General features: G+C 43.5%; 1 protein-coding gene across 3 annotated transcripts in view; it reads right to left on the bottom strand.

Annotated features, from left to right (window-relative positions):
- Positions 1-27,184, bottom strand: part of abr (ABR activator of RhoGEF and GTPase) — a 128,801-nt gene that overhangs the window by 28,039 nt on the left and 73,578 nt on the right. For all 3 annotated transcript variants that reach the window (XM_083785261.1, XM_083785263.1, XM_083785262.1), the window contains 7 exons: positions 26,102-26,270; positions 23,972-24,091; positions 23,401-23,476; positions 23,130-23,234; positions 21,757-21,831; positions 15,963-16,060; positions 15,729-15,863 (listed from right to left, as the gene is read on the bottom strand). In XM_083785261.1, coding sequence (XP_083641387.1) covers positions 15,729-15,863; positions 15,963-16,060; positions 21,757-21,831; positions 23,130-23,234; positions 23,401-23,476; positions 23,972-24,091; positions 26,102-26,270 — 778 coding nt within the window. The remainder of the gene's footprint in view (positions 1-15,728; positions 15,864-15,962; positions 16,061-21,756; positions 21,832-23,129; positions 23,235-23,400; positions 23,477-23,971; positions 24,092-26,101; positions 26,271-27,184) is intronic.

Below are 27,184 nucleotides of genomic sequence, written 5' to 3'. Positions count from 1 at the left end.
AATAGTTTAACTCAAGGCAGAACTGAGAGCAAACAAAAGGAGATCAACTGTCCAACATCAGAATATAAACACCCAACAGACCTTTACCATCCATTAACTAGATGAACAATCATCCAACCTAACCCTCGCCCCCCTCAGTTCCCCTCCCAAAATGACCAGTGAAAATCACCGATAAACAAATCAGAGAAAGGTCAAAACCCCATTAGGAGGTAGAGAAGCTATCAACTCTGCACTGACTGGGACCCCACCTAGTAGTAAGTGGAAAATCAATGGAGGCTACTGGATCCAGATAGAGTCATCTATCCTTGTGATGGGACTGTTAACCTAGTGACACACACTAATTGACAATGTTCGTAGCGAAAGTCCAGCAATCTGCCATAGGCTTGTGAGTTGGCTTGGATAAACAACCCTCTTTGATGTTCAAGGTTTCTCTTTTTCTCCCATTCCATCTCCCTGACCTTGACTCCACAGTTTAACATGTGGCGTTAAAAACAACAATGCTGATCTTTTTCCACCCAATGTTGATACTTTGGTAGGTGATGTTAGGATTAGTGGTTGGACCGTTATGATGTTGCTGTGCTGGTGGCCTCGGCAATCTGATGGAAGCCTAATGCCTTCGCTATAAACTGATCCTGTCTTTATCAAAATGGTGCAGCTTACACACACACACACACAATACCTCTGCCACCACACACACACACACACACACACACACACACACACACACACACACACACACACACACACACACACACACACACAATTCTCTCTTCAAACCCTTATTAGAACACTGCGCATTTGTTATATAATTTAAACACTTTGGTATTATTATCTGTGAAACAGACATTTCGCGCTTAAGTGCCCTCCAACGTAGTACACCCACATGCAGCTCTTTGAAGGTAAGGCAAGGGGAACAGGTGCATTCTAGCTGGATCCATGTTATTCTGTTTTTACTGCATGTGTCTTTGCTGTGATACATAATACATAATGTTACACAAAGTGATTTAAAACATAACATTTTTGTTCTCTGAGCCCGATAACCCTTCATACAATGGTGGAGTCCTGCTATCGAACACCAAAACAAACAGTGATCCAAACCGACTGTGGCTGCATTCTTTCAAATGACAGGTCACACAGCCCCAAGGGTTTTCTGGAGAGATTCTATGTATATTTCCTCCAGATGAAAACAATTACCTCATCCTTAGCAAAAGAAAAGTGGGGGCAAAGGGCACACAATCATGAGGCCCTCAGGTTGGAAAATGGAAATCCAGGAAACATGAAGTTAGGAATCTGTTGTTCACAGTCGGGCAGTCGTGACGGGGTTAAAAAATACAATCCACAAGGTAGCCATTATCATCATGATGTTTATATCCCTCTAACTGTTACAACACAGGCCTAGCTGCCATTAGAGACAAATTCTTAACTTTTGTTAGGGTGGTAAGCTGGCCGCAGTATGACTGAACACTTGCAGTTACGTCATCAAATACCCTCAAATCTGATTTGACCAATTGGTAGAGTTGTACAAGTTTTCAAACACAGGAGGGATTTGTAAAATTCACAAAAGCCAAGAGCTGTGCTGGTTAGTGCCTGGACAGGAAATGGTCAATCTCCGTCCCTTGCCCTGGGAGAGGAAGTCATGCGGCAGGATCAAAAGACTTGGCATGGAACATGGACCTGCCATATTAAGAGCATATTGTCAGACAAAGTTATGGTTCCGGAGTTTGGATACTGTTCAAGAGGATGATATGCCCATGGTGCCGGTCCAAGACAGAATCATCTAAAAGAAAGTGGCTGCACACACTGTACCAAAAATGTAATTTCTTTGGATGCAGATAATACGCAAACCTGTTGAATCCTAAGTGTGGATGAACAACAACAGCTCATACATAGTTCAACACTTCATTAGATAACTCTAGTTGATGAAGGATGCTGTAATCCAATCAACATACTTATGTGAAGCCTTGAAGGAAGCTGTGACTTTGTGTGGAGGAGAGAATACCCACATTTTTCTTCTACAGTTTACAAAATACAATGGCAACAATCTCCACCTTGACTAGTATTCTAATTGTTGCGACAGGTTACTATGAAAACCTGCAAAACCTGTCAGTCCGTCCATGACGCCACCACATATATGGCCGTCAGTCTGTCACGCCTCGTGACATGCTCCATATATGGCCGTATCCATATATGACGATCACGACACTGACCTCATCAAACCCTGGATAGCTATACATGGAGAAGACTGGATCATCACCTAGATCTGCATATATGGAGCCGGCCAGCAACTCTACTTCTGACCTCAAACCCTTAGATCTCCATATATGGAGCAGACCTGTTTTTTTGTTGGTTTTTTAAAGATTTTTTTCTTTTCGTTTTTTGCCTTTATTGACAGGGTACAGTAATTAGACAGGAAAGGGGGAGAGAGATGGGGAGTGACACGCGACAAAGGCCATCGGGCTTGGGAGTCGACGCCGCGGCACGCCGCCCGGCTGGCTTGGCAGCCTAGGTGCCCAGACGGTTGAGCTAACCGTCCAGACGGTTGAGCTAACCGTCCAGACAGTTGAACCGTCCGGGCCGGAGCCGACCTGTTCTGACATTCCATATGTTGATCCTTCCCCACCCGTCCTTCCTCTTCGATGTTTCCCTTTTGACTGATTTGACTCTAGACGGGCTCGCCCCAAAGTTATTAGCGCAGCCGCGCCCCACAGCCGGCGAAAACTGTGAGTTCTCTTCTCAACAGGCCCGAAAATGAAGGGCTGGTCCTACCTGGACCCTAACTGGGCTAAGGGCTGGTCCTACCTGGACCCTAACTGGGCTAAGGGCTGGTCCTACCTGGACCCTAACTGGGCTAAGGGCTGGTCCTACCTGGACCCTAACTGGGCTAAGGGCTGGTCCTACCTGGACCCTAACTGGGCTGGCCCGAGGCCCCGTCTGGCCTTACTAATTAGCACACATTTTACGCCCTACCTGATCCGAAAACGTAAAAATAAAAAAATAAAAAATCCATATAAGGGCATTCCCAGACCTGTTGTTTCAGCGTAAGAAGCAACCTCTCCCTCAGGGTAGGGTGTCTTACTGGTTAAATACAATCAAATTCAAATGAATGCATTACAGTGTGAAGTGCCAATTTTGATTCATATTAAGAAAGGTTTGTCTTGCTTGAAACTGAACCCTTGTTATGCAGTCAGTTCAGATGTCAGCCACTCGCACTTGGCAAAGCATGGCATTCATATTGTATATGCAACCTCAGTCCCTGTTTTCTGTACTTAGCAGGTCAGCAGTTGTGGTCTACAGGTTACAGGCTAAGAGATGTAATAATGTAATCATATTTTCTAAATTAAAACAGAATCTAGGGTTTTCATACTAGTATTCAACACAAAGATCTTTCACTTCCCGGGATGAATACTATTATAGTGTGAATTTGCCTGAACAAGTGGCTTAACCCATTCTGGGCGGGAACCCCTTTTGCTGTTATAACCCGTCTGGACGGAAACCCCTCTTGGGGTTCTGTACAGTATGTACAGTATACAAAAATTAAAAATATTTGATGCTGGTATATCAATATTTGAAGTTTTTCTGAAAACTTAGGTCAGGTTTTCAAGGCATTTTTTTAATCGGCCTCAGTCCATGGGTAAACATCCATGCTCGCTCATCCAAAACTGTCTGCAAGGCAGATTCATACTGTCTTTGCTTTTGTATGTGCATGTGTGTTTGTATGTGGGTATGCTTTCACAGAGAGAAATATGACAGACAATAAATACATATGGGTCAAGGCAGCAGCAAACCAGACCACAGCAAACTGTTAAGTTCAAGAATAGCAGTTACCTATAACTGCAGTGAACTTGAAGTTACACATTCACAGATTTTACCCAGTGAAATAACTGGGGTAAAAAAAAAAACTTTGCCACCGGTTCAGAGATACAGAAGAACAAAACAAAAGAACAGAACATAAAGAAATGCTCATGTCCAAACCACTAGAGATCCGCTGTAGTCATAATCCCAGCTGTCCCCCCAGTTCCAATTCTTTGAATGGGGGTAACCTCAACAAGGGCCCCCCTACGGATACACTGTCAGGCATAATGAGGTGCAGAACCACAGTGGTTGGAGCCGAGCCTTGAACCATGTGGAACGCATCTCGCCATCACCACGTCTACATAAACAAACGGAGTGGGCCATTTTGACTAAGTAGCATTTAGACCAACTCCGGAGGCTCTGTAACTAACCCAGCACATCACACAGTGGCTTCCCCCCAGGAGGGCACTGGGGGGTCTCCAAGCAAGGCTGTTATGGTCCCTACAGATGGATATCTATACAATCTCTTCACCGGAGGGGATTGACATGGTTGCCTGACTGGCCGCTTCAAAGTTGCAGGACACTGCGTGTTGCTGAGGCCCATTTAATATGGGCAGGATGGCTGCCAACAACAGCAATGGGAAACTAGAGAGGGAGAGAGAGAGAGAGAGAGAGAGAGAGAGAGAGGGGGGGAGAGAGAGAGGGAGAGAGAGAGAAAGTGTTCTTGTCTCCCAGGGTCTTTGGGGACAAAGGGGAGGGGGAAAAAAGAGCAGTTGACTCTGGCGGTGATGTGAAATGTGATTATGGACAAAGGAGAAGGCAGGGAAGGACCCCAAGGGCTGCCTGTGTGTGTGTGTGTGTGTGTGTGTGTGTGTGTGTGTGTGTGTGTGTGTGTGTGTGTGTGTGTGTGTGTGTGTGTGTGTGTGTGCGTGCGTGCGTGCGTGCGTGCGTAGGAGAGATGCTTTAACCTCTGAAGGAGAAATGCAATGTTCACCAACCTTCTGTCAATTCGCCCTTCCCCCTCTCTATTAAAGTAAAACATAGCAGACCTCCAGTGGAGTGCTTTACTGGACTGACGCTCAACAAACTCTAACCTCAAGGCTTCACCTCGAGAATCACGGCGTGCAAAAAACAACCCTCAACTCAAAGTTCCACCACTCAGAGCAGAAGCTCTGGGCGCATAACCGCATATCACCAGACTCCAATTACTGACTTCACCACCCCCTGCTGTGCTGCTGCACACCCACCTATGGGAGAGAGATAAAAGGGGTCTGTGTGTGTGTGTGTGTGTGTGTGTGTGTGTGTGTGTGTGTGTGTGTGTGTGTGTGTGTGTGTGTGTGTGTGTGTGTGTGTGTGTGTGTCGGCTATGAGTTCATATTTTTCTCAGTACACAGAGGACAGCCATTCATAATCCATCCATACCAGAATGATCAGACACCTGAAGCTGGACCTTGTGGTGCAGCATTAGCACACAGCGCCATGCATGAAATGAGTTTTGCAGTTGGGCCAAAGCAAGGGACTTGGGCGACTCTACAGATCTAATGTCATCTGTTATCAATAAATCCACAGCCTCACAGAGAGAGGAGTGTGCGTGTGTCTAATATCTTTAATGAGAATATGTGTGGTTCAGTTGAATGTTAGAAGGTCATAGCAGCTCTTCTCTGTGTCACAGCAGGGGGCAGGGATGTGCCTTTAGTTGTGTTACTGTTTCATTTCATGATGCTTCACAAGTCTGTCTGTCTCCATTTTGCTGCTGAAGTGAACAATGGTTTCCTTCATATTCCGAGACTCCAGTACACTTTAGTAATTGAATATTCATATTCAAGAAACAAGAAAACAATAGAATCAAGAGACTGTAACAACAGTAGTATAACCTATGCAGGTAAAACTGGGTTTTAAAGAAGAAAAAAATTAATTAGATAAAATAAATAAATAAGGTTAAAAAGTACAGGCAAACCACCCCACATTCATACATTACAAACATTCACTAGAAGGATAGGGATAGGGATGGCATTGTTTAGAATTGTGAAGGAGCGGTATCAGATATATAGAATTTGTAATAGTAAGTACATCGTTAGGAGCAATGGGGAGATGAACAATGGAGAAATACTCAGAATTAGGATTTATAGAATGATATCAGGTATGTACATTATCTAGTCTAGGCCTATCTAAAATAGCAGGTATGTACATCATCTAGTCTAGGCCTATCTAAAATAGCAGGTATGTACATTATCTAGTCTAGGCCTATCTAAAATAGCAGGTATGTACATCATCTAGTCTAGGCCTATCTAAAATAGCAGGTATGTACATAATCTAGTCTAGGCCTATCTAAAATAGCAGGTATGTACATCATCTAGTCTAGGCCTATCTAAAATAGCAGGTATGTACATCATCTAGTCTAGGCCTATCTAAAATAGCAGGTATGTACATCATCTAGTCTAGGCCTATCTAAAATAGCAGGTATGTACATCATCTAGTCTAGGCCTATCTAAAATAGCAGGTATGTACATCATCTAGTCTAGGCCTATCTAAAATAGCAGGTATGTACATCATCTAGTCTAGGCCTATCTAAAATAGCAGGTATGTACATCATCTAGTCTAGGCCTATCTAAAATAGCAGGTATGTACATCATCTAGTCTAGGCCTATCTAAAATAGCAGGTATGTACATCATCTAGTCTAGGCCTATCTAAAATAGCAGGTATGTACATCATCTAGTCTAGGCCTATCTAAAATAGCAGGTATGTACATCATCTAGTCTAGGCCTATCTAAAATAGCAGGTATGTACATCTATCCCGCATTCTATATTTGTAATGCGTTCAGTGTTTGTTTATAGTCTGGTCTGTGCTTCCGTCGGGTAGTAACGGCGTGCGTGCGTTCGTGTGACCGAGTTTAATTCCCTCGGATGGTAAAAGGTACTCTATATCCATTACGGTAATCATCGCCCTCAACTCGTCCATTTTCAGCTTAATTATTTGCAAGATTTTTGCCTTACAAAGGCTTAAAAATTTAAAAAAGAATAAACAACGAAAACATTTATAAAATAAAAAGCATAACTTAAAAAGCACAACATGCTGGGACCACTGAGCCAGAACAGGATCAGTATTGGATCCAACAATGATCCAGTCCAGTATAATGTTAAGAGTGAGGTTAAGTGGTTGTGATTGGACTATGGTTTCATAAGACTTAACTCTTATTCCTGTGGTTGGAAAGGGAGGTTTTGAACTATGGTGGGCTATCCGACAGTGGAAAATTAGTATTTCTCACTTCCAATGCTCTCGTTAGGTTAGGGTGCGCTTTCCAATTATTTGTCAAACTCTGCAACCCTGTAAAGACAAAGACACTAGTGAATGTGAGTGGGCTGTTAATGCGGTCTCTCTCCCACTCTCTAGAGAACATCACATTTTCTCTGGCTGGAGGATCTCCTTTGTTCTCACTTTTAACTTGAAGCATCACATAATTGGCCACCATCCCCCATTCCACGACCCACCCCTTTCTCCTATCCATGGATGCACAGCATAATGCATGTTCCAGGCAGATGTCCGCGCGGGCACACACACACACACACACACACACACACACACACACACACACACACACACACACACACACACACACACACACACACACACACACACACACACACACACACACACACACACACACACACACACACACACACACACACACACACACACACACACACACACACACACCTGTTGCCAATCATTTCAGCTTCCACATGCTTATGTAATATTATAAGGAGGACCAATTACCCTGAACAGCCTAGACATTACAGCAGGTCAACCATAACAGTGAACCACACTGTGTGTGAATTTGTATGATTGCTAGCAGGATAAATTAATGGGTCAGTAGACAAATCTCCTGGACCAATAGACCAAAGTGCATTTCCCTCCATGCCGTCCTTCCTACATCAGAAACAGAATCCTTTCTTGTATGTTTGCACTATACAAAATAATTAGACTCTGTGAGGTTGGTAAAATTCAGTTAACAGTCATTCAACAGTCAAACTCAGAGTGGGGTCCAGGGACCCTCAGGGTTCCTTGAGGGGGTTCCAAAATAGATCTAAAAGGTCTGTAACTCGAAGATTGACCATTTTGACCAGAGTTATGGGGAACTTGAACTTGAAATGTTTGAGAACCACTGCGGGCGTACTGTGAAACATATACCGTCACCAGTGTGTCTATGCAGTTATTATATTGATTTGGACCACAATTATGTTTTCCTTCCAAGTCATTCGGCCTTGTCTGATCTGATGGTTCTTACAGAAGAATAGTTAGTTAACTGTACACAGGGCACGGCACAAAGGCTAAAGGCATGAAGAACGTTCTTCTTTCCACTGTCTGTCAGAAGAGCCAGACGGCTGCCATCAGCTCCACTGATCAAGACAAAAGCCCATCAATAAACAGCCCCATATGCTCAGACAGACAGTGACTGACTGGTTAAAGACATAGCCTTGTTGCAAGTTTTACACTAGAAATTAACCATTTTATACTTCGGATATTTGGAAATAGACGCTAGATGACGGTTTACTCTACAAGTTCACATGTCATGATGCATTTTAAGCTTGTAGATCAGCAATTTCTTAAACTAGAAACTTTGGCTTTGACTTGGAACGAAGTTGGAAATGAATGCCCCACCCAGTTATTATGTCCGTGTCCATTTTATGCCCATATATGGAGTTCTGCAATGTTTTTTTTTAGTTTTTTGTATGTGTCTGCACTTATTTTTCTGGATGTCAGAACTCATTGTGATGTCAAAACAGGCGAGCTCCATATCTGGGGCTGATCAGGTGTGATCAATTGGCTAATTTGGGCCCCGTCAAGAGCCCGGGCAGAGGCTTTTGTGTCAATGTGATGTCAGAACAGGCCAGCTCCATATATGGAGATATAATTTGGCTCTGTCCAGAGGCTTTTGTGCTGGTTCTGGATAACGATGTATGACGGACTCGATACCAGGCACTGCACTCCCTGTGGTGGTGTGGAACGCCGGAACGGTGGGGCGAACGGTTCCCGAGTTATGTGGTTTATAGACATACACACAAACACACAGAGACTTGGTGCATTTATAGATAGATTATTATTATAATTTGTAATTTTGAACTAAATTCCCTATAATAGGGATGCCAGGGTTAATGTTGTTCAAATCTAGTGCGGGGACAACTGAGAGCACAATTTCTGAGTTTAGGTGTAGTACAGTATCTAACAGAGCTCTCATGCAGACTTTGGTGCTAGAACATACACATGTAATATCCCACCCCCTGCAAAGACACCCAAAAAACATACACGACATGTAATACCCCGCCCCCTGCAAAGACATCCAAACAACATACACAACATGTAATACCCCGCCCCCTGCAAAGACATCCAAACAACATACACAACATGTAATACCCCGCCCCCTGCAAAGACACCCAAACAACATACACGACATGTAATACCCCTCCCCCTGCAAAGACACCCAAACAAAGGAGACACAAGCAAATAAAGCATATGACAACAGAGCAGGCTGGAGTTATTGATAACAATTACATGGAATTACCCCTTCTCCCATTAGGGCAGTGTGTGTACGTGTGTGTGTGTGTGTGTGTGTCTCTCACTCTCCGGGGGGCTAGAAAACATACGGTGGTTTCCTCATCTGTCAGTGTTGACAGATGAGTGTGTATGGCTGCAGGGGGTGTGTGGGGTGGAAACATGACAGATCTCAGTGCTGCATGATAGGACCTATTAGTCACTAAAGTGCACGCACACACACACACACACACACACACACACACACACACACACACACACACACACACACACACACACACACACACACACACACACACACACACACACACACACACACACACACACACACACACACACACACACACACACACACACACACACACACACACACCCCTACACCCCTACACCATCCTCCAAAAAAAGAAATAAGATTCTAAAGGGCTGATCACATCAAGAAATAATAATAATTTGATGGCTAGACAGCATTCCAGTGCAGGTATTCAGAGCTTGTGCAACACAGTGTTTTATGGATATTTGTCAGCCAATCCTTCTGTGAGAGTAGCGTCTCATCATACTTTAAATCTGCCACAATCATCCCAGTGCCGGACTGGCACTAACCTCCACAGTAAACAAATGCTTCCAGAAGCATGTCAAAGCCAGACTATGTCAAATAACAACGCTGTAGCTACACTACACAGACTCCCAAGAAACATAACTCCTATGTAAGAATACAGTTGATAGGTTACTCAACCCCAGCCTGTGCAGCGGGATTCTACACTTTGTCAGAACAATAACAGGTGGTGAAGATGGGCTCTAATGTATAAAACCTTCTTTCAAATCTTATATTATCTATATTATTGTTATTGTTTTTGGTGTGGGCGGCCCATACATTTATTTTTTTATTTTCTTTATAAGCAGCATCTTGTGTTTCAGGTGGGAAGCTAGGCTCTCATCATAAAGTTTAGAAAGTGCAGACGGACGCTTGCCTCAAATTTTTACAACCCCCTCTGCACTGTGTAAACCGGTTTACAATGATGCCGGCTAATGGAACTAGCATAGCAACAAAATGTAGCTCCTTTGTTCTAGAGATGGTGGTAAGAGCTGCCAGGAACCCACAAACGTTTTTTTACCCTCTTCTCTCTTAATGCCTCAGCTCTCTGGCTCCCATTGTCTCTGGGCAGCGGTTCAAATAGATCAGGTTACTGCTTATCGAGGCCCAATAACGCAGAGCTTGCTCTTGTAATACAGACCAATAAAAACAACCCCCAGCGTGGTGGAGCAGGGGGAGGATGCGACCAGGGAAGGAACGTCTATGTGGTGAAGCATTGCAGTTGGGTTGGGTTCAGGAGGTCGAGGTTCTGTGCCTTTGCTGGGGGACATCATGTACAAATTACAACATCGGATTACTATGAGTATAACACTGAAGTAAGGATTTGAGAGTCTCTGGACAGCAGAGCGAATCAGTGCAGGACAAAATGCTCCTCCTGTAGAGAACACAGTGCCTCCTCAATGGACACACAGCACGAGAGAAATAACACTGCACAGAATACAGAGCATGCAGAGCCTAGCCCTGTGATGCTGGGCTATCAAACGTGCATGGAAGCCAGCCAGGTCATGACTGCTCTCAGCCATGGGGCAAAGCGATGGCTATTTGTGGTCTCAGCAGGCATGTGTTACCTAACCGAGATTGCTGAAAAAATCAGACTGGTCTGAACTAACTACTGTACTGTACTGTACTGTACTGTACTGTACTGTACTGTACTGTACTGTACTGTACTGTACTGTACTGTACTGTACTGTACTGTACTGTACTGTACTGTACTGTACTGTACTGGCTCTCCTCCTTCTCCCAACAGCCACACCAAGTAAGCAGCGATGGACAGCTAAGATGTGTGTGTGTGTGTGTGTGTGTGTGTGTGTGTGTGTGTGTGTTAGGCTGCGCAACAGTGACACTTGGTGGTCAACAAACGCTATTTCCGTGCTTGGACGGACACATACACGTAGGGACATAGGGACACACATTGCTTTCTATAGGAAAGCAATGTGGTTAGAACCACTCAAAAAGCAACTCCTGTCATTTTCTCCAATCTTCAGTCTTCCATGGAAGAGAAGTGGAAGCGAAGGACTGGGAGGTACGCAGGACGCTGATGGGTGTAGGAAAGACAACACAGCATTCTCTCAGATAAACCAGAAGAGGGCGTGAAGGCAGCAAGCCTAAGGGGGGTGCTGGGTGATGGTGGTCACTAGATGAAAGCACTGCTTGGTGATTGCTGATATGAGGCATTTCTGCATCACAAAAAAGCAAGCAAGGCTTGTAAAGGCAATATAAAGTATTGCAAATTATTTTCTTAACTCACAGTGAGTCTAGGTAGGACATTGTGTTCTTGGTAGCATCACTGAAAATGATCCAGGTATAGTCAGAAATTGAATTAATATTCTAATTGTGTTCAAAAAGCACACTTAAAACTGATTTTAAGCAAATAAAGACATTTAGCAATGTGAAGCAAAAAAGTATGAATAACTTAAACTACCATTCAGTCTATGGAAAGATTTGGAAGCTTTTGAGTGCTGGCTCTCATGGTCGTCAGAAATATATTTAGATAATGGCTGTCAATAATAAGTCACTAATTGCAAGTTTATTTCACCACAAGATGATCAATAGGGAGCAACATCGAGCAAGGCATAATACCAGCTTGAGGAAACGATTGAAAGTGGATGCTTTCCTAAATGCAAACGAACTTGCAACCTTGCAGGAATCAGGTTTCAAAACAGCCTGCCCTAGCTAATTGAGAATTCATGTGCGTTTCTGGTTTTGAGAGGCAGGAGGGAGTTTTAACCCAAATCTTGTTGCCATTTAATGGAAGATTAGCGAAGTGATCCTGAAGGTCAGAGGTTATCCCCTCAGGGATATGCTAAGTAAAGGACAGGAAATAAATAGTGGCCTTTTCCCTTGTGGACAAGAAACTCAATCAATGCCATGTCACTATACTGCGTGTGTGCGTTTGAAACTGAGATCCATAAAAACAAATACCAGCAGACCAACTCACGAATCATGAAGCAGTACTACTGAGAGCTTCCCCAGCTTTCCCATCACCATAAATATAGATGAATGATAAATCCTTAGTTCCCATTAATACAGTAGTTTCTATTTACAGTAAACGTCTATACAGTACATACAGGATTATTAGCAGCACTATGTACAGTACATAAAAGACAAATCATTTGTAGACTAGGACATCTGGAAAAAACCCTAAGAGCCTTCAACCCGCTGTCAACATGAAACATCTATGAAACATGTAGCCCAAACCATAACGCCTCCCATGTCATGCTGGCTGGTTGTCACCGGTGATATTGACTTTCTCATCAGAGCGATGTGGAGGAACAGTAGTGGGCGATGAGGCCCTTTCAGGCTGATATGCCTATTTACGGTCAGCCAGTATTCTGCAGGCTCGCTAAATAAATCACATGGCCTCCAGAGAGCAAAGCAAAACATCCCTGGCTCCTTCCAAAACGCAGCTTGACCAAGAAAAGAAAACAACCGGGGCTGCGAATTAGTCTTTAGGTATGCGCTCTGGAGGAGCACGGACTTATGGCCCTCTGAACAACTCAGAAACATTCAGGTTCCTTCACTCGCCCACATCCACGGCACGTGAAGTATTGCCTTTCTTTTTTGACACAGCAATGCCATCATGATGTTCCTAAAACATATGATGTGGAATTAGAAACAGAGCCTTGCCAGTTTTGTCTGCAAAGCTGCAGTATATTCAGCAGGCCTTTAGTGAAGCCTCAACCTTGGGGTTAACTGCTAACAGATTTGTTGACCTTATCTATATTAACAGTCAACAGACAAGTACCAGACAGGCTGTATCTGAATTGTGAAGATTTGGTAGTACTTAGTTCACAGAGTTTGTGGATGATTCTACCATCATCGCCTAAGGGATACTAACTGATTCTCTTTGATGTCAGTTGTATCTTCTCCATTCATTAGCTGATAACATCACATGAATATCAATATCTTATCATTAGGTTATTTTTTTATCCTCTCTCATACTGATGAGTCATAGCTCCAAAAGTAGTCCCACACACACACACACACACACACACACACACACACACACACACACACACACACTCTTGGATTGTAGATCAGCTATTTTCATTTTGCCTCCAATGGCATGGTCAGATCAGCGATGCCATGCATGTTTAAAGTGGTTATTTTCTACCCTTCTCTCTGTGTTGCTCTCTCTCTCTCTCTCTCTCTCTCTCTGTGACATGTGGTGCATGTACTGTATTTGTTCTTGGCTGTAGCCTGTGGACGTGGCTGTTGGCTGGGAGTGGAGGTTCCCAGCAGAAGCAACCAGTGGGACCAGCAGCAGGCATTCTCTCTGACTGGCACTAGCGTCTGAAGGAGGAGCACAGGCAATGTCTTGGCCCATTGCAGGCAACTTGAACTTATGAGGAACAGTTCATTCTCTTTCTGCCCATGCACTTATCTTACCGTATCCTATTTACACAGACACACAACAGTGACAGGAAAATACACTCAGAATGAGACAAAGAGAAGTGCTGAGAGGTGGTCTGTAGAGCAGTACCAAAAGAAGTGACATTTTAGTCACTTAAAGCTGCTATAAGCAATCTGCAGATTGCGGCCCCTAGATTTGTCACAGAGACTACACCCATTGCTGGCTGTCTGAATACCAAAACATTTAAAATTAAAAAAGGTCATTAAAACTTTGACATGTTATTATTACTATATGGTGTATGGTGTTTGAGATATAGAAGGGAAGAGAGAACTGGCAGAGTCATAGACTAGAAAAGTGCACTCCTCTGAGTGCAGATCCCCGCCAGGCCAGGCTGCCCACCCAGGGGTTTGTTGCGACCTGTTATAGCACCACAATGAGGCCGATTAGAAACATTTAATACCTTTAACAGACCAGATTAAATTCAAACAGTACTGAATACCAAACTAGACAGTTTGCCCTTAAAGTCGCCAGATGAACTGTGTGTCTCTAATAGTCTATAGGCACTGTGACAATGATGTAACCATGACTCATGTCTCCGAAGTGACATGTCTCTGAATGTATTATGTTAGAGAAAATAAACATTCCTCCCAGGCGACACAGAGCCATGATGCAGCTCCCTCAAAAAGCCAAAGGTCCCTGGGAGTGTGTGCGTGCATGTGTGCGTGCATGCGTGTATGCTGGTGGGGCTGGTTGGTTTACTGTATTTAAACACGCTTTCCAAAGCACAGGGACACATTCCTTCATTCCAACCATCTCTGGCAAACAAACTCAATACGAATCACGGAGACAATGGGGAGGAGCAAACAACAGACATTAATCCACCCACCAAACTCCCTCATCCACCTAAAGTTCCTAAAGACACCATCATACTCATTCAGGGTTGACCATGCCTCCCTCTGGTTCCGGAAAACAGCTAAAAAGCAAAGCAAATGTTTACCCAGGGTAACTGGACTAAGCTCAATAACTTGTTTACAGCCAGGCCCTGCTCATAGAACATTTCATGGTAGGGGTTCAATGCCTTGCTCAAGGGCACTTCAGCGGTGGTAATTTTAACGTGCCGGTCCGGGGATAGGAACTAGCGACCTTCCGATATCAAGACCGTTCCGCAAACCGTTCGGCCACCGCTGCCAGCTACATGTAATGACGTGACCATCCCACCACTTATCACTGCTACTCAGTGACGTCATTTTGTTGTAATCCACCCACCCAGTTCGGTGGGTGGTTGGATTAATTTGGAGCTTGTAGCTGCCCATTCTAATGGGGAACAAAGTGAACCGGTTGAGGCCTGCCACAAAGTGGCAGTGGTAAACCAGGATTCTACACAGTAAAATCTCCAGTGTTCATTTAACTCTAGTTAAAAACTCTCAAAGTTATATGAGTGAGACAATTTACTCTTCAAAGAGTTTGTTAAGAAACAAGGTAATGTACAAGTGCATTTTAAGTACTAAAAAAAAAAAAAAAAAAGGCCTCCACCTTGACCCAGATTCATAAGATGAAGTTCAACTGGTTGGGGGACAGTGATGGACAAAAAGGACAGCACTTGAAATATATATTTCTCCTATATACGTAAAACATATGGACCTTTTTCTCTTCTTAATTAAAAAACAACGCTACTACAAAGTGTGTTCATTTAGTGAAACAGATTTTTGCATTAGAACAAAAACCTGAAATGGCTGAAATGGCTGAGACCTCGAAGCAATCATTGGGCCACACTACTGATCTGATCTCTAGTACGGTGGACCGCACTTCTATGTCGCTCTGGAAAAGGGCATCTGCTAAATGGCTGAATTGTAATTGGACCGGGCTTGGATGTGGTGTTTGTGCGATGGTGCCTATGATCCAGGCAACACTAGGTGAGGGTGTGGTCTCTTGTCCTTACCTGGACCTGCCCTTTGCCCATGATCTTGTCCACGATCTCATTGTCGTCACCCGTGTTGAGCTTTGACTTGTCATAGCACTTCTCATAGCACAGTATCCGCAGGCACTGGGAGCCCTCCAGCTCAATCTCAAACTCCTGTTGAATTACATTACATCGGAGGAAGAAATGTAAAACATTTGTTTGCCATTGGATGGGGAGTTAGAACTTGGACACAGAGATTTCTTGTTAACTGACCTCATTCCAATGTGGTTCTGTGGTATCTCTGAAAACACGGGTCTTGGCCTTGCTGACAAAGTATCCATAGGAGTCCACCTCCAGGGTACAGTATAGGTCTGTAAGAAAGAACATAAGGAAATAGATGTGACCTTCAAACAGGGTTACAGAATAACATACCCAGACAGGAAACTAGTTATCATAATGAAATTGACAAATCCTGTCCAACAGATACGTGTCAAGGTGACACTCAGGCATTGAGAAAATTGGATCAATATCTATGAGACTTAAAGCAATATTTCCTCTTCACCAATCTAGTGCTGTGGGGCAGTGTGGGCCTCCATTTAAGATAGAAAGCAGTCAAACAGCAATTTCAGCTTCCCTTGGGATGTGTTGTCAACATCAGCCTTCATTGGTTGTCCAACCAACACACAAAAACAATCAATTTGATTGTTTTTTAGGCTGAGGCTCATAAAATTAAATTAAATAAACATAATTTGGATATACTTCTGCTTGTCTGCACAGTCTCCACTTTACTGTTTTAATGAATGAAACTGTTTCAATGAATGTCATGAAGAAATGTTTAAGTATTGATATTGATACCATGTGGAGGACATGCATGGAACTCACTCACACCCCCCCCCCCCCCCCCCCCCACACACACACACACACACACACACACACACACACACACACACACACACACAGCTGAGGTATACAGCTGCCCAGAGCAAACATTTGTGTATGACACAGAAGCCAACTCGTCTTCATCAGCACAATAGAGGGTATGCGCGTGACATCATCATCATACCAGAAAGTTATGCGGGAACGCCTACTGAGTGTCAAAAAACTACTTTCTGGCCTTGACAGCCCATACATCCAAACAGAAAAGACAGATTTCATTGCATGAAATGACTTTAAACACCATTCAATTCACTTTGTCACTCACTTTGCCACTCAATTTGCCACTCGATCTGCCATTCACTATATGCATGCGCATACCCTCTATACAGTCAAAATGCCACATCTCTTGCCATATCTTTTAGTCACGGCAGAGCAATTATTATGCAGTTCTTCTATTGAGGGAACAAGCAAGAGCTAAAGATTCCTTATCAAACTGTCAGAATCTGTTACAGTTCATATTTAACAGAACAGTCTCACACAGCTTGTGCATTGTATCATACAGGAAACAGGGGAGGAAATACAGGCAAACGTGGAGAAAATAGGAAGTGCGTGTATGTATTAGACACAGACATGCATAGACACAGACATGGGTGCCTCCACCAATAGGATACTAATACTACATCTGTGGTGTTTGGTCACAACACGACGCACAACCAAGTATGAATCAGGCATTACGGTTTCACTGGAACTTCTTTCCATCTAATGTGATCTGGGTTTGTGTGCCTAGGTTTAAATTAAAAATTAAACGAGGGCCAAAATAGAACATATTTAGAGAGCTCTTTCTGTGTCCTAGAAGTGGCGCCAAGGGCCTTAAGAAATAGGACAAACTACTAAGAGTTTTCATTGCGATTGGAATGGAGGATGTCATCTAAGGTCACATTCTCACCTAATACTTCGGTAGACTCAGATCCGTATGGGCGGGGAATTGGGATTATTGCATTTTTAATTGGCTGGGGTTTGCCTTCACACTGTCATTCGCAGCAATTGGAAACGCAGCAGAGGGGACCTTTATCAATGTGTTCCATTCATAAACTATAGCCTACACAGTGAAATCTATGGTGATAAAATTACACTCATAACGTGCATGTGTCGTGCCGTCTGGGACCCCCCCCCCCCCCTCTCTCTCTCTCTCTCTCTACGCACGCAGCCGCCACACACTGTTCTTTTGGGCATGGAGGCACAGCGCTGCATGAGCGCACTGATATAACTCCCCAGTCCCACACAGTGACAGCACTCCATGTTTACGGCACGCACGCACAGACAGACAGACAGAATATTATGTAGGCTATAATACACTGCAGTGTTTTTATGTGTTTTCTTAAGCAATTGATTAATGTACACGTCCTCATTTCGATCAGGGCTTCAGTCTCCTTATTCGACCACGTCTATCCACAGTAACGGGACATCTTTGCGCTGCGTAAAATATGCCTTAACCGTCTCCAACTGTGTTCAGCTCCTCACCCGCCACATTATGTTTGTTTCATTTCCTTTATTTACTGCGGATTGCATTCACACCTGCACCGAATCGTAGTCAAGTGCGATTCGAAGCGAAGCGAAACCCACGTTTTTGGGCGGAGTAAAATGCGGTTATTTGCTGCGCATTAGGATTCGAATGAGCCTTCACACCTGCCAAACGAAGCGCACTTTCTGACAATGCGCAGCAGGATTCGTTTTAATCGCAGCAAAGCTCTCTGGTATGAATGCGACCTAATTGTCAGGTCACCACAGGCTCAGTTTATAAGAATTTTGATGATTAAATTAATAGGGATCCGATCTACAAATTCAATTTAATGTGGATTGTGTTCCTTAGTCAACCTACTTTACCTTTGCAGACTACTTTCCTTATGTGGACTACTGTCCACATAAGGAAGCAGATCTAGTTAGCTTGTAGAGGGCTATTTGTGGCTTGTGACCTATACCGGTCTTCATCAGGGCTGCACCGGTATAGGTCGAAACATGTCTGTTTAATAAAGTTTTCCTCCTTTTTAACTACTAAGTGTGCCCGGATCTCCGCTTTTTTCATTAAAATGTCTTTGTTTCAATAACACTAATACTAGTGTAGATTGTAGTATTGTGGCCTATCATTTGTACTGTATGTCACGTGTTATATATTATTTCCTTGTGGCTGTTGCTGCCTGGTAATATTAGGTGATTCAGCTAAATGCAGTCCAGAGTGGTTGCTTTCACTGGAAACATCTTTTTCCTCTCCGTTTGCCACATTGTAGCAACCAGGCATTCCAACATCTTTGTTCCCTCACTCTGCAATGTATCGTTTCCAGGCTCATAAGCGGTGAGGGTAATCAAAATGCATCACTGGAATCCAGTGTAGAAAAACAGTATAGATTGCACTACGCACATGCATGGATGAACTTCAACAAGAACAAAGTTCCATGTTTAGCACAGCTCTTTTGGCCCATATTTTCCTGTGTTCCATTCTTTTTGGGACATGCTACGCTACATGCTTGCTCCTCTGTGACCCAGTTCAACTACATTGTTTTGCACATTCTGGGCAGAATTAAAGTCCTTTCCTATTGCTAGAAAGATGTATGTGATCTAAATTACTCGCACAGTGAATAGGACAAGCATTATACATTCATATACAATTATTGGAAACAGGGTATTAGCAACTACTAACATGTCTGAGCCATTACATAATGAGTTATTTCTAGTCATACATTTACATCCTAAGACACGACTAATTTCCATATGCATGAATTGAGAGCACTCAGCCACTATTATGCAACAGTGTAGAAGATTACTATATAAGAGACATAAATACAGTGAAAATCTATCTAGTGCTGGGCGAGCACTGGCTCTTTGGAATGGGGGTCAGATCAACATATCCGCCTGGGTGACAGCAGACTTTGCTGGGCGAGCGTTGGCGCTTTGGCATGGGGGGTCAGATCAACATATGGAATGAATTCTGTACTGGCCATATATGGAGCGTGTCTTGAGGTTTTTATGAGGTCAGATCAACATATGGAATTTCAGGGTTTGATGAGGGCCCAGGTAGGGACGGGTTTTAATTTTCGGGCCCGTTGAGAACTCTGTTTTCGCTGGCTGCTGGGCGTGGCTGCACTAATAACTTTGGGGCAGGCCCGTCTAGAGTTTAATAAATGGACAGGTATCAGTCAAAAGGGAGACATCGAAGAGGAAGGATGGATGGGGAAGGATCAACATATGGAATGTCAGAACAGGTCAACTCCATATATGGAGATATATGGGTTTGAGGTGAGATGTGGAGTTGCTGGCAAATATTGATGACATCAGGGATCTCCATATATGGGCTTAATATTTATGAAATCATGTCACGGCATGACCATATATGGGGCGTGAGTAAAAATTTAACGGACCTCTGGTTCAAACTCGCTTCAAATTGGATCAAGGGAAACCACCTCAATACCCCCTTATGCACACACACACACACACACACACACACACACACACACACACACACACACACACACACACACACACACACACACACACACACACACACACACACACACACACACACACACACACACACACACACACACACACACACACACACACACACACTTCTTAAGAATTTTCTTTTAACCTTCAAGCTCTCTGTGCGTGCAGAAGATCAAACATGCTTTCAGAGAGGATAGTTTTCCAATCCATTACCCATGACATTCTAGCTGGCCAGCTTTCACATATACTACTTTTTCCGTTGTCATGGTAACTCAGAAAATCATATTTCACTCTTTATTTAATTTTTTTCTTCACCCAGATATTTGATATTTGAAGTGGTGCTTGTGTGCAACTCCAGTGAGAGTTGCAATGGAGTGTCAGCTGTATGGAACTGACATATCATAGCCTGCTTCTGGATAGTCAGCCAGGCATCATGTTCTCTGTTAACGCATACCGTTATATGTGTATGCACATACACAATGGCTCTGTTGTGTAGTTGCGACCGTAGGTCGCATTTACTATGAAAACCTGCATCTCCCGTCCCGTTAGTTAGTCATCCACGCCATATATGGCTACGCCCTGTGACATCACGTCTCCATATATGGTCACGTCTTGTGACATCACGCCTCGTGAAAAGGTCACACCAGTGACGCCACCATATATGGCCATCTCCATATATGAAGATCACGACACTGACCTCATCTAACCCTGGATAACCATACATGGAGAAGACTGGATCATCACCTAGATCTGCATATACGGAGCCGGCCAGCAACTCTACATCTGATCTCAAACCTCAAACCCTTAGATCTCCATATATGGAGCTGACCTGTTCTGACATTCCATATGTTGATCCTACCCCACCCGTCCTTCTTATTCTGACATTCCATATGTTGATCTGACCTAATCAAACCCTGTACACTCAAAACACGCTCCATATATGGCCAGTACAGAATTCATTCCATATGTTGATCTGACCGCCCATGCCAAAGCGCCAGCACTCGCCCAGGAGTCTGCCGTCACCAAGGCAGATTGATGCGAGCATGCAACCTCAACCTCGCCCTCAAGGTGTCTTACTGGTAGTAGTAGTAGTGTGTGTGTGTGTGTGTATGTGTGTGTGCGTGGGTGCGTGCGTGCGTGCGAGAGAGAGTGAGTGAGTGAGTGAGTGAGAGAGAGGGGGGGGGGGCATTTTTTGTCGTTTCTGAACCTTCTCTGAGAGAGTATGCCTTACTGGCTCTCTCTTCCACACTAACACACGTACACTTACAACTACACTACTGCACACATGATTCCCTATCTCTGTGTCAGGTCTGTGTTGGGGCATAATCATAATGTGATAATGTGAGGAAACATCAAACCTCTCTGCTCCTTGATTTCTCCAATTTGTCCTCTCTCTTTTATACTATGCCTCCACCCATCCATTTCATCGTCCTCACGGTGCGAGGGAAATTGCATGACCAGACCGTAATGGCTTACTGAGTCACGTGAACTGTTATGTGCATATTGGCATGTCCACACGCACACGTGAGCATGCGTGCGCGCACCCCCCCCCCCACACACACACACACAGACACACACACATAATTATGCACAGAAGCTTTGTGTAATGGTGTGGATGTACAGTGGTCCTATGAGTGGGCGAGTGCGTGTGTGCATGCATGTAGTACGTTATTCCTGACTGATTAAGACTTACTGGCTGATTCCTTGAAGCCTTCGGCAGAACGGACGATCACATGCAGAAAGCCATAGAGACCGGGAGTCTCCTCATCTGGAACACACAGGAATACAACACAGTTAGAGCAACTGACTCACTCACTTAGAACCACTGGTTTAACATGATAAAATGATAACAGATTCAGCTTGACTACTAATTCAAGTGTGTCCTCTAATGGTACAGAAAATGGACTATCTGAGCAAACTATAGACAGAGCATTGACTCAGCCATACAGCCATACAGACTGAAATGTTAAAGGAGGGAGAGAGAGAGATAGAGGGGGGGGTCGAGCATTCTGACCATGACTTCAATCCTTCATTCAGAGCTCAGTGTGTGGTCTGGAAGAGTTGTCCAAATAGTGGCTAACCTCAACGTTATTGTTATCTAGTCCAATAAATACAGGATATTCAACTCTACTAGTGAAAAGCAACAAAAAAAACTAAATACCGGTAGTTTAATGAGGTGCCGGTCAAATAGTTGGCACTACAGGTACTAATTCATGTCCACTGTAAACTTGTTAGCATGTAGTAATGCTAATGAAACAAACACTAGCTAGTCGGTATCTGTTGACAGTTGACACCCTAATTCGTATCTAAAACTAATGGCTGGTTTGTAATTGAAATTTACTGTGCACATAATATTAATGTTCCCTGATGTCATCAGGATGCAAGGAGCAGGACAACCTCTATGGGAAAATAGTCTAATTACATGATATACATCACTAAACCTATTAATCCATTACTTCAACAAATAATTCAGAGAAAGGCTCTGTCCCGGGAAATAATGTTTAAATTACATGAGCACTACAGCAGCATACAAACTATCAAACAAAGAAAGACTATATTGTAACTTTTCCATGATGTGAGAAAATAATTTGTGTGTGTGCATGTGTGTGAGTCTACAGTATGTGAGTCTGGGTCTATGCATAAACACAAGAGTTGTGTGCCATTTCCGCTCCTTCAGTGTATCTTACAGGGATCAGAGTGGGTCAAACAGATGGCTTTAATGTCACCAGATTCCCAAACTAGTGAAGTGTGGAGCTCTGGAGTGAAAACAAACATGTAGGCAGAACTGAGAGCTTGGACCAGGCTGAGGCTGGCAGGCTGCAGCCCACATGCACATGTTGCATAGACGGACTAGAGCTCAGATGAGAAACACATTTTTTAACCTAAATTCTTTGATACAAAACGTCTTTCTTTCTTTCTTTCTTAAAATAAAACGGAAAGAGAGAAGAGAGGGATAGGTGGGGGCCGGATTACTACTCAAAATGAGAGATGGGAGAGGAGATTGAGACTGACTGTGTGTGTGTGTGTGTGTGTGTGTGTGTGTGTGTGTGTGTGTGTCTCTCTTACCATCCTTATTACTGGTGACAGCAATATTATGTACAGTTCGGAGTTTGAAGCAGGAGCTGGTGAGCACCTGGAGTTCCACAGAGCTTAGAACACAAACCTGGAGATCTGATGAACGTGCACACACACACACACACACACACACACACACACACACACACACACACACACACACACACACACACACAGTATTAAATGGTAAACTTACTGCATTTATATTGCAGTATCGTGTGTGTGTGGGGGGGGGGGGTCATTGTTGCAGGCTGTACTGTACCTTTCCTCTGTAGTTTCTGAATACTCTCCCTCCACTCAGACCTTTCATAGTCTGAGGAGAGCAGGAACAGATAGCTCTGGAGGCACAACAACACAGACAGAACAGGATTAAAATGGTTAAACTATATGCTATGCATTCATACAGTAAATAAGTGGAAAATATAGCAAAGAGTGAATATCAATGATAGAACAGTAGTAGGGCAGGAACCCCTTTTGGTGTTTTAAGCATTATGTTATGCTTTAGCTACAGTCTCATAGCGCGACACCGAGTGCTGCGCTATGAACTTGTAGGTCTGCTATTTTTTTTGTGTGAAAATGTGGCACACATCTTTGAATAGATTTTCTTTCAGAGTGAACGTTTTTAACTCAAATCTTTGCTTCTGGGAGGTCCCTGGAACTACTACTATACAAAGATGTATATAGGGTGACTTCAAAGATTTAAAACTATGATTGGATTTAGATTTTTAAATGCCAGTATTACAAAGTTAAAAGACCCCTATAGATGACCAGGGTCCTTTATGCAAGCAAGTGGCTCCCTCTGGTGGTAGACTAGCACATCAGCAGGAGTTTACCTTGCCATGTTTGTTGAGGATGCGGAAGGGGATATTTGGAGAGTGCAGTAACAGCCATGACTCCTGCTCGTTCATCTTCTTTCTCAGACGCTCAATGCGACTTTGGCCCTTTGGTGCTTTCTAAATGCATGCACGCGCACACACACACACGCACACGCGCACACACACACGCACACACACACACACACACACACACACACACACACACACACACACACACACACACACACACACACACAGTCTAAACACGCTGTCTAGGTTCTTGGCAAGTCTTTGGAGAAATGGTACATGTGTGACACACTATTGAATTCAAATAGTGCTATAATTGGAATTAGGAGATGGTGTCCAGTCGATTCATTGGTGGGGGGTCGACATAGCAATCACAATCGATTAGCTGTGGTAGTTAGTTATTAGCCAGAAAGGTATGTGCTTGTTGAAGAATACAAGAATTTGAACTTGTGTGTGTATTGATGGCAAAACAAATACACACACACCCTCCTAGCCCGGTGCCGTGTCATTAGTCAGAAGGTTCATTGTTCCGAAATTACTATCCCTATCGCTAACCCTAACCTAAACCTAACCGCAAGCACGGGAGCAAACCTAAACCTAACCGCAAGCACGGGAGCAGTGCATGTTCGGACTAACGGGACTTCGGATCTATGGGTAGTTCCCCCTAGCCCTGGCCAGGAAGCTACAGTATGAGTCAGGGCCTGGCACACAATCAGTTCAGTCTCTCGTTACCAAAGGCCATGGTCACTCTCTTCTGCCCTGCATGGAAAAACGTTAGCGCTCTATGATGGAGAACTCCTTTGAAACCCAATTTTGAGGAATATTAATGTCTAATAGTCATGGTGGCCCTGAACCAAGGCAATATTTATCGTCATTGTTGTGTAGACTTCATCTCCAAAACTGTTATTTTTGATAAATGTGTAGTACATGTGTTCCAATGGGTACTAGTTATTATTTAGTCGTTGGTTCATTATTCATAAAACCCACAGACAGACTTAACCACTTTCATTTTCATTCAAATGTAGACAAAGTAGGGAATTAATTTATGAAGAAACACAAAACCCTGAAATATGAAGTTTTGGAAGATAGTTTTCTGCCCGACAGCAATGAGATACAATACAGTTCAAATAAAAATAAGTTCCTGTATTTTATTTTATGGTATTTTATTTTATGTTGTATATATGTAATCTGCCTCATAAGGATCTGGAGTGTCAGTTTGCTATTCACTTGATCATTGTTTGCAAACCGTCATGTCAGTTTATTGTAATTGTTTATGTAAACTGTAAAAAGTGTCCTGTAAGTCCATATGGGCCAGGCTTCTTCGGAAGCATGACACTTAAATAAAGAATCAATCAATCAATCAATCAATCCTGTATGCGACACACTGAGGCCAGTGCTGTTACAGTGGCCTAAAACATTCATGTAATACATGTACATAATACTGACGACTGTACAACAGAATGACTCATGTGATCAGTAAGTATTTCCAATCTAAAAGTTTTGGAGCTTCCCCTGCCTGTGAGAAACAACAGCTGAGGGTTCCAGTAAGTGTACGGTGAACATGGGCGTCCCTTGTGGAAAGTCTGTTTATATAATTGTTAAAACAATTAGATGGCTATCGCTCTTCCACTAAACACACTGTTAAATTCAATCAACACTTCCTCTGGGTTGAGGCTTTTGTATTGTGTGTGTGTGTGTGTGTGTGTGTGTGTGTGTGTGTGTGTGGCAGACAACAAGGATCAAGGGGGCACACCCTTGGAAGACAGCCCATACGTGAAACATTGTGCCGGACAGCTGTTCCCTGTGCTCTGGCCCCCTGCCTCAGCTGACCGGGACTGACCGGGAGGTAGAGAAGGTCACAGCACGGCCACTTTGACTCTTTAACTGAGAAGTGTACAGTCAAGTCAGTGGACTTTGACATTATTATGAGTGGGGGTTGAAATTTCCCAATTTCAGCTCCAAATTAATAATAATTACAATTTTGTCCCCATCCACCCCACCCTCGCAGTGTTAAACCGAACCTCTGGTGATGTTAACAAATAGAAATCAACAACAACAAAAGCAGATGGATTCAGTTACATGGGTGGACTGAAGATAAGGGATGAGTGTGTCATTTGTTACCTTCTCTTTCTGAATGTCACTCTTGATAACGGAGATCTTGATCTTCATTTCTTCGATTTCGTGCTCTGGCAGCACCTGGATATGGGGGCAGGAGTCTGAGTCGTCCATTACCTGGAAGGCCAGGTCTGCCAGTGGGATGTACCACTTACACTCATACTGCTGATGACGACTTGGAGGACAGAGGGGGGTGGATAGAGAGGGATGTAGAGAAGGAGGAGAAATGTTTAATTACATGGTACCTCAGTGTTGATACCAACCTGTTGGCTAATTATAGCCTCATTGATTTGATTAAGCCATGGAAATAAATAGACAAGTGAAGGCAAATGACAATGATAGCCTTAATGACATTCTGATATCATACTATCATACTATAATTCAGTCAATGTCTGAGTGTGTGTCTGTCTGAATGTCTGTCTGTGTGTCTGTCTGTCACTGTGACTGCCGTAGCTCCTCGCTGCCTGAACCAATCACTCCCACTTTTCACACAGGCATTGACCATAATAATATGGAGGTCTTAACGAAGCCCTTTTTCCAATTTAACTAATTATAAATTAATAGTGAATTTATTAGTGAATTAAAAATGCAAAAACGCACCCAGGGCGCAGTACCCCCGCGGCCACTAGGGGGGGGGGCAAATATCTCACAACGGGTAAGGGCTAGTTGGAACAATTTGGATGAGTTTGGATTTACCCAACACTTCCAAAGTAACAAAAGAATGTCAAGCTACTGAATTCTTAAAACTGATCTACAGTGCAGCTGACAGCCATGGAAGTAGTGTCCGATCAACAGAATGCCACCTCTGCCCATGTACGGTATGTACACTAATAAGGCAGGGCCTGTATCCACCAAGGTGTTTTTTCCCAGCTGAAAATGCAAGGCGCTCAACAAAATGCAGAACAGACATACTGTGGTATGTCTTACCTTTGGCTGACTCAGAAATGTAACATTGACTGGTTTAACTGTTGAACAAAGGTTGAAAGATCAGTTCTTGCTAAATTGGCAAAGTGAAATAAATAGTATGACATCATGTGGCATTTATGAGTTCAAACAAGAGTTTAAGTACAGACAGGCCATTTGTGATTT

Source organism: Protomyctophum parallelum, assembly GCF_964188405.1.
Source record: "Protomyctophum parallelum genome assembly, chromosome: 1".
Taxonomy (NCBI): Eukaryota; Metazoa; Chordata; class Actinopteri; order Myctophiformes; family Myctophidae; genus Protomyctophum; species Protomyctophum parallelum.
The sequence above is the reverse complement of the archived record's forward strand: the minus strand, read 5'-3'. Positions and strand labels throughout refer to the sequence as shown.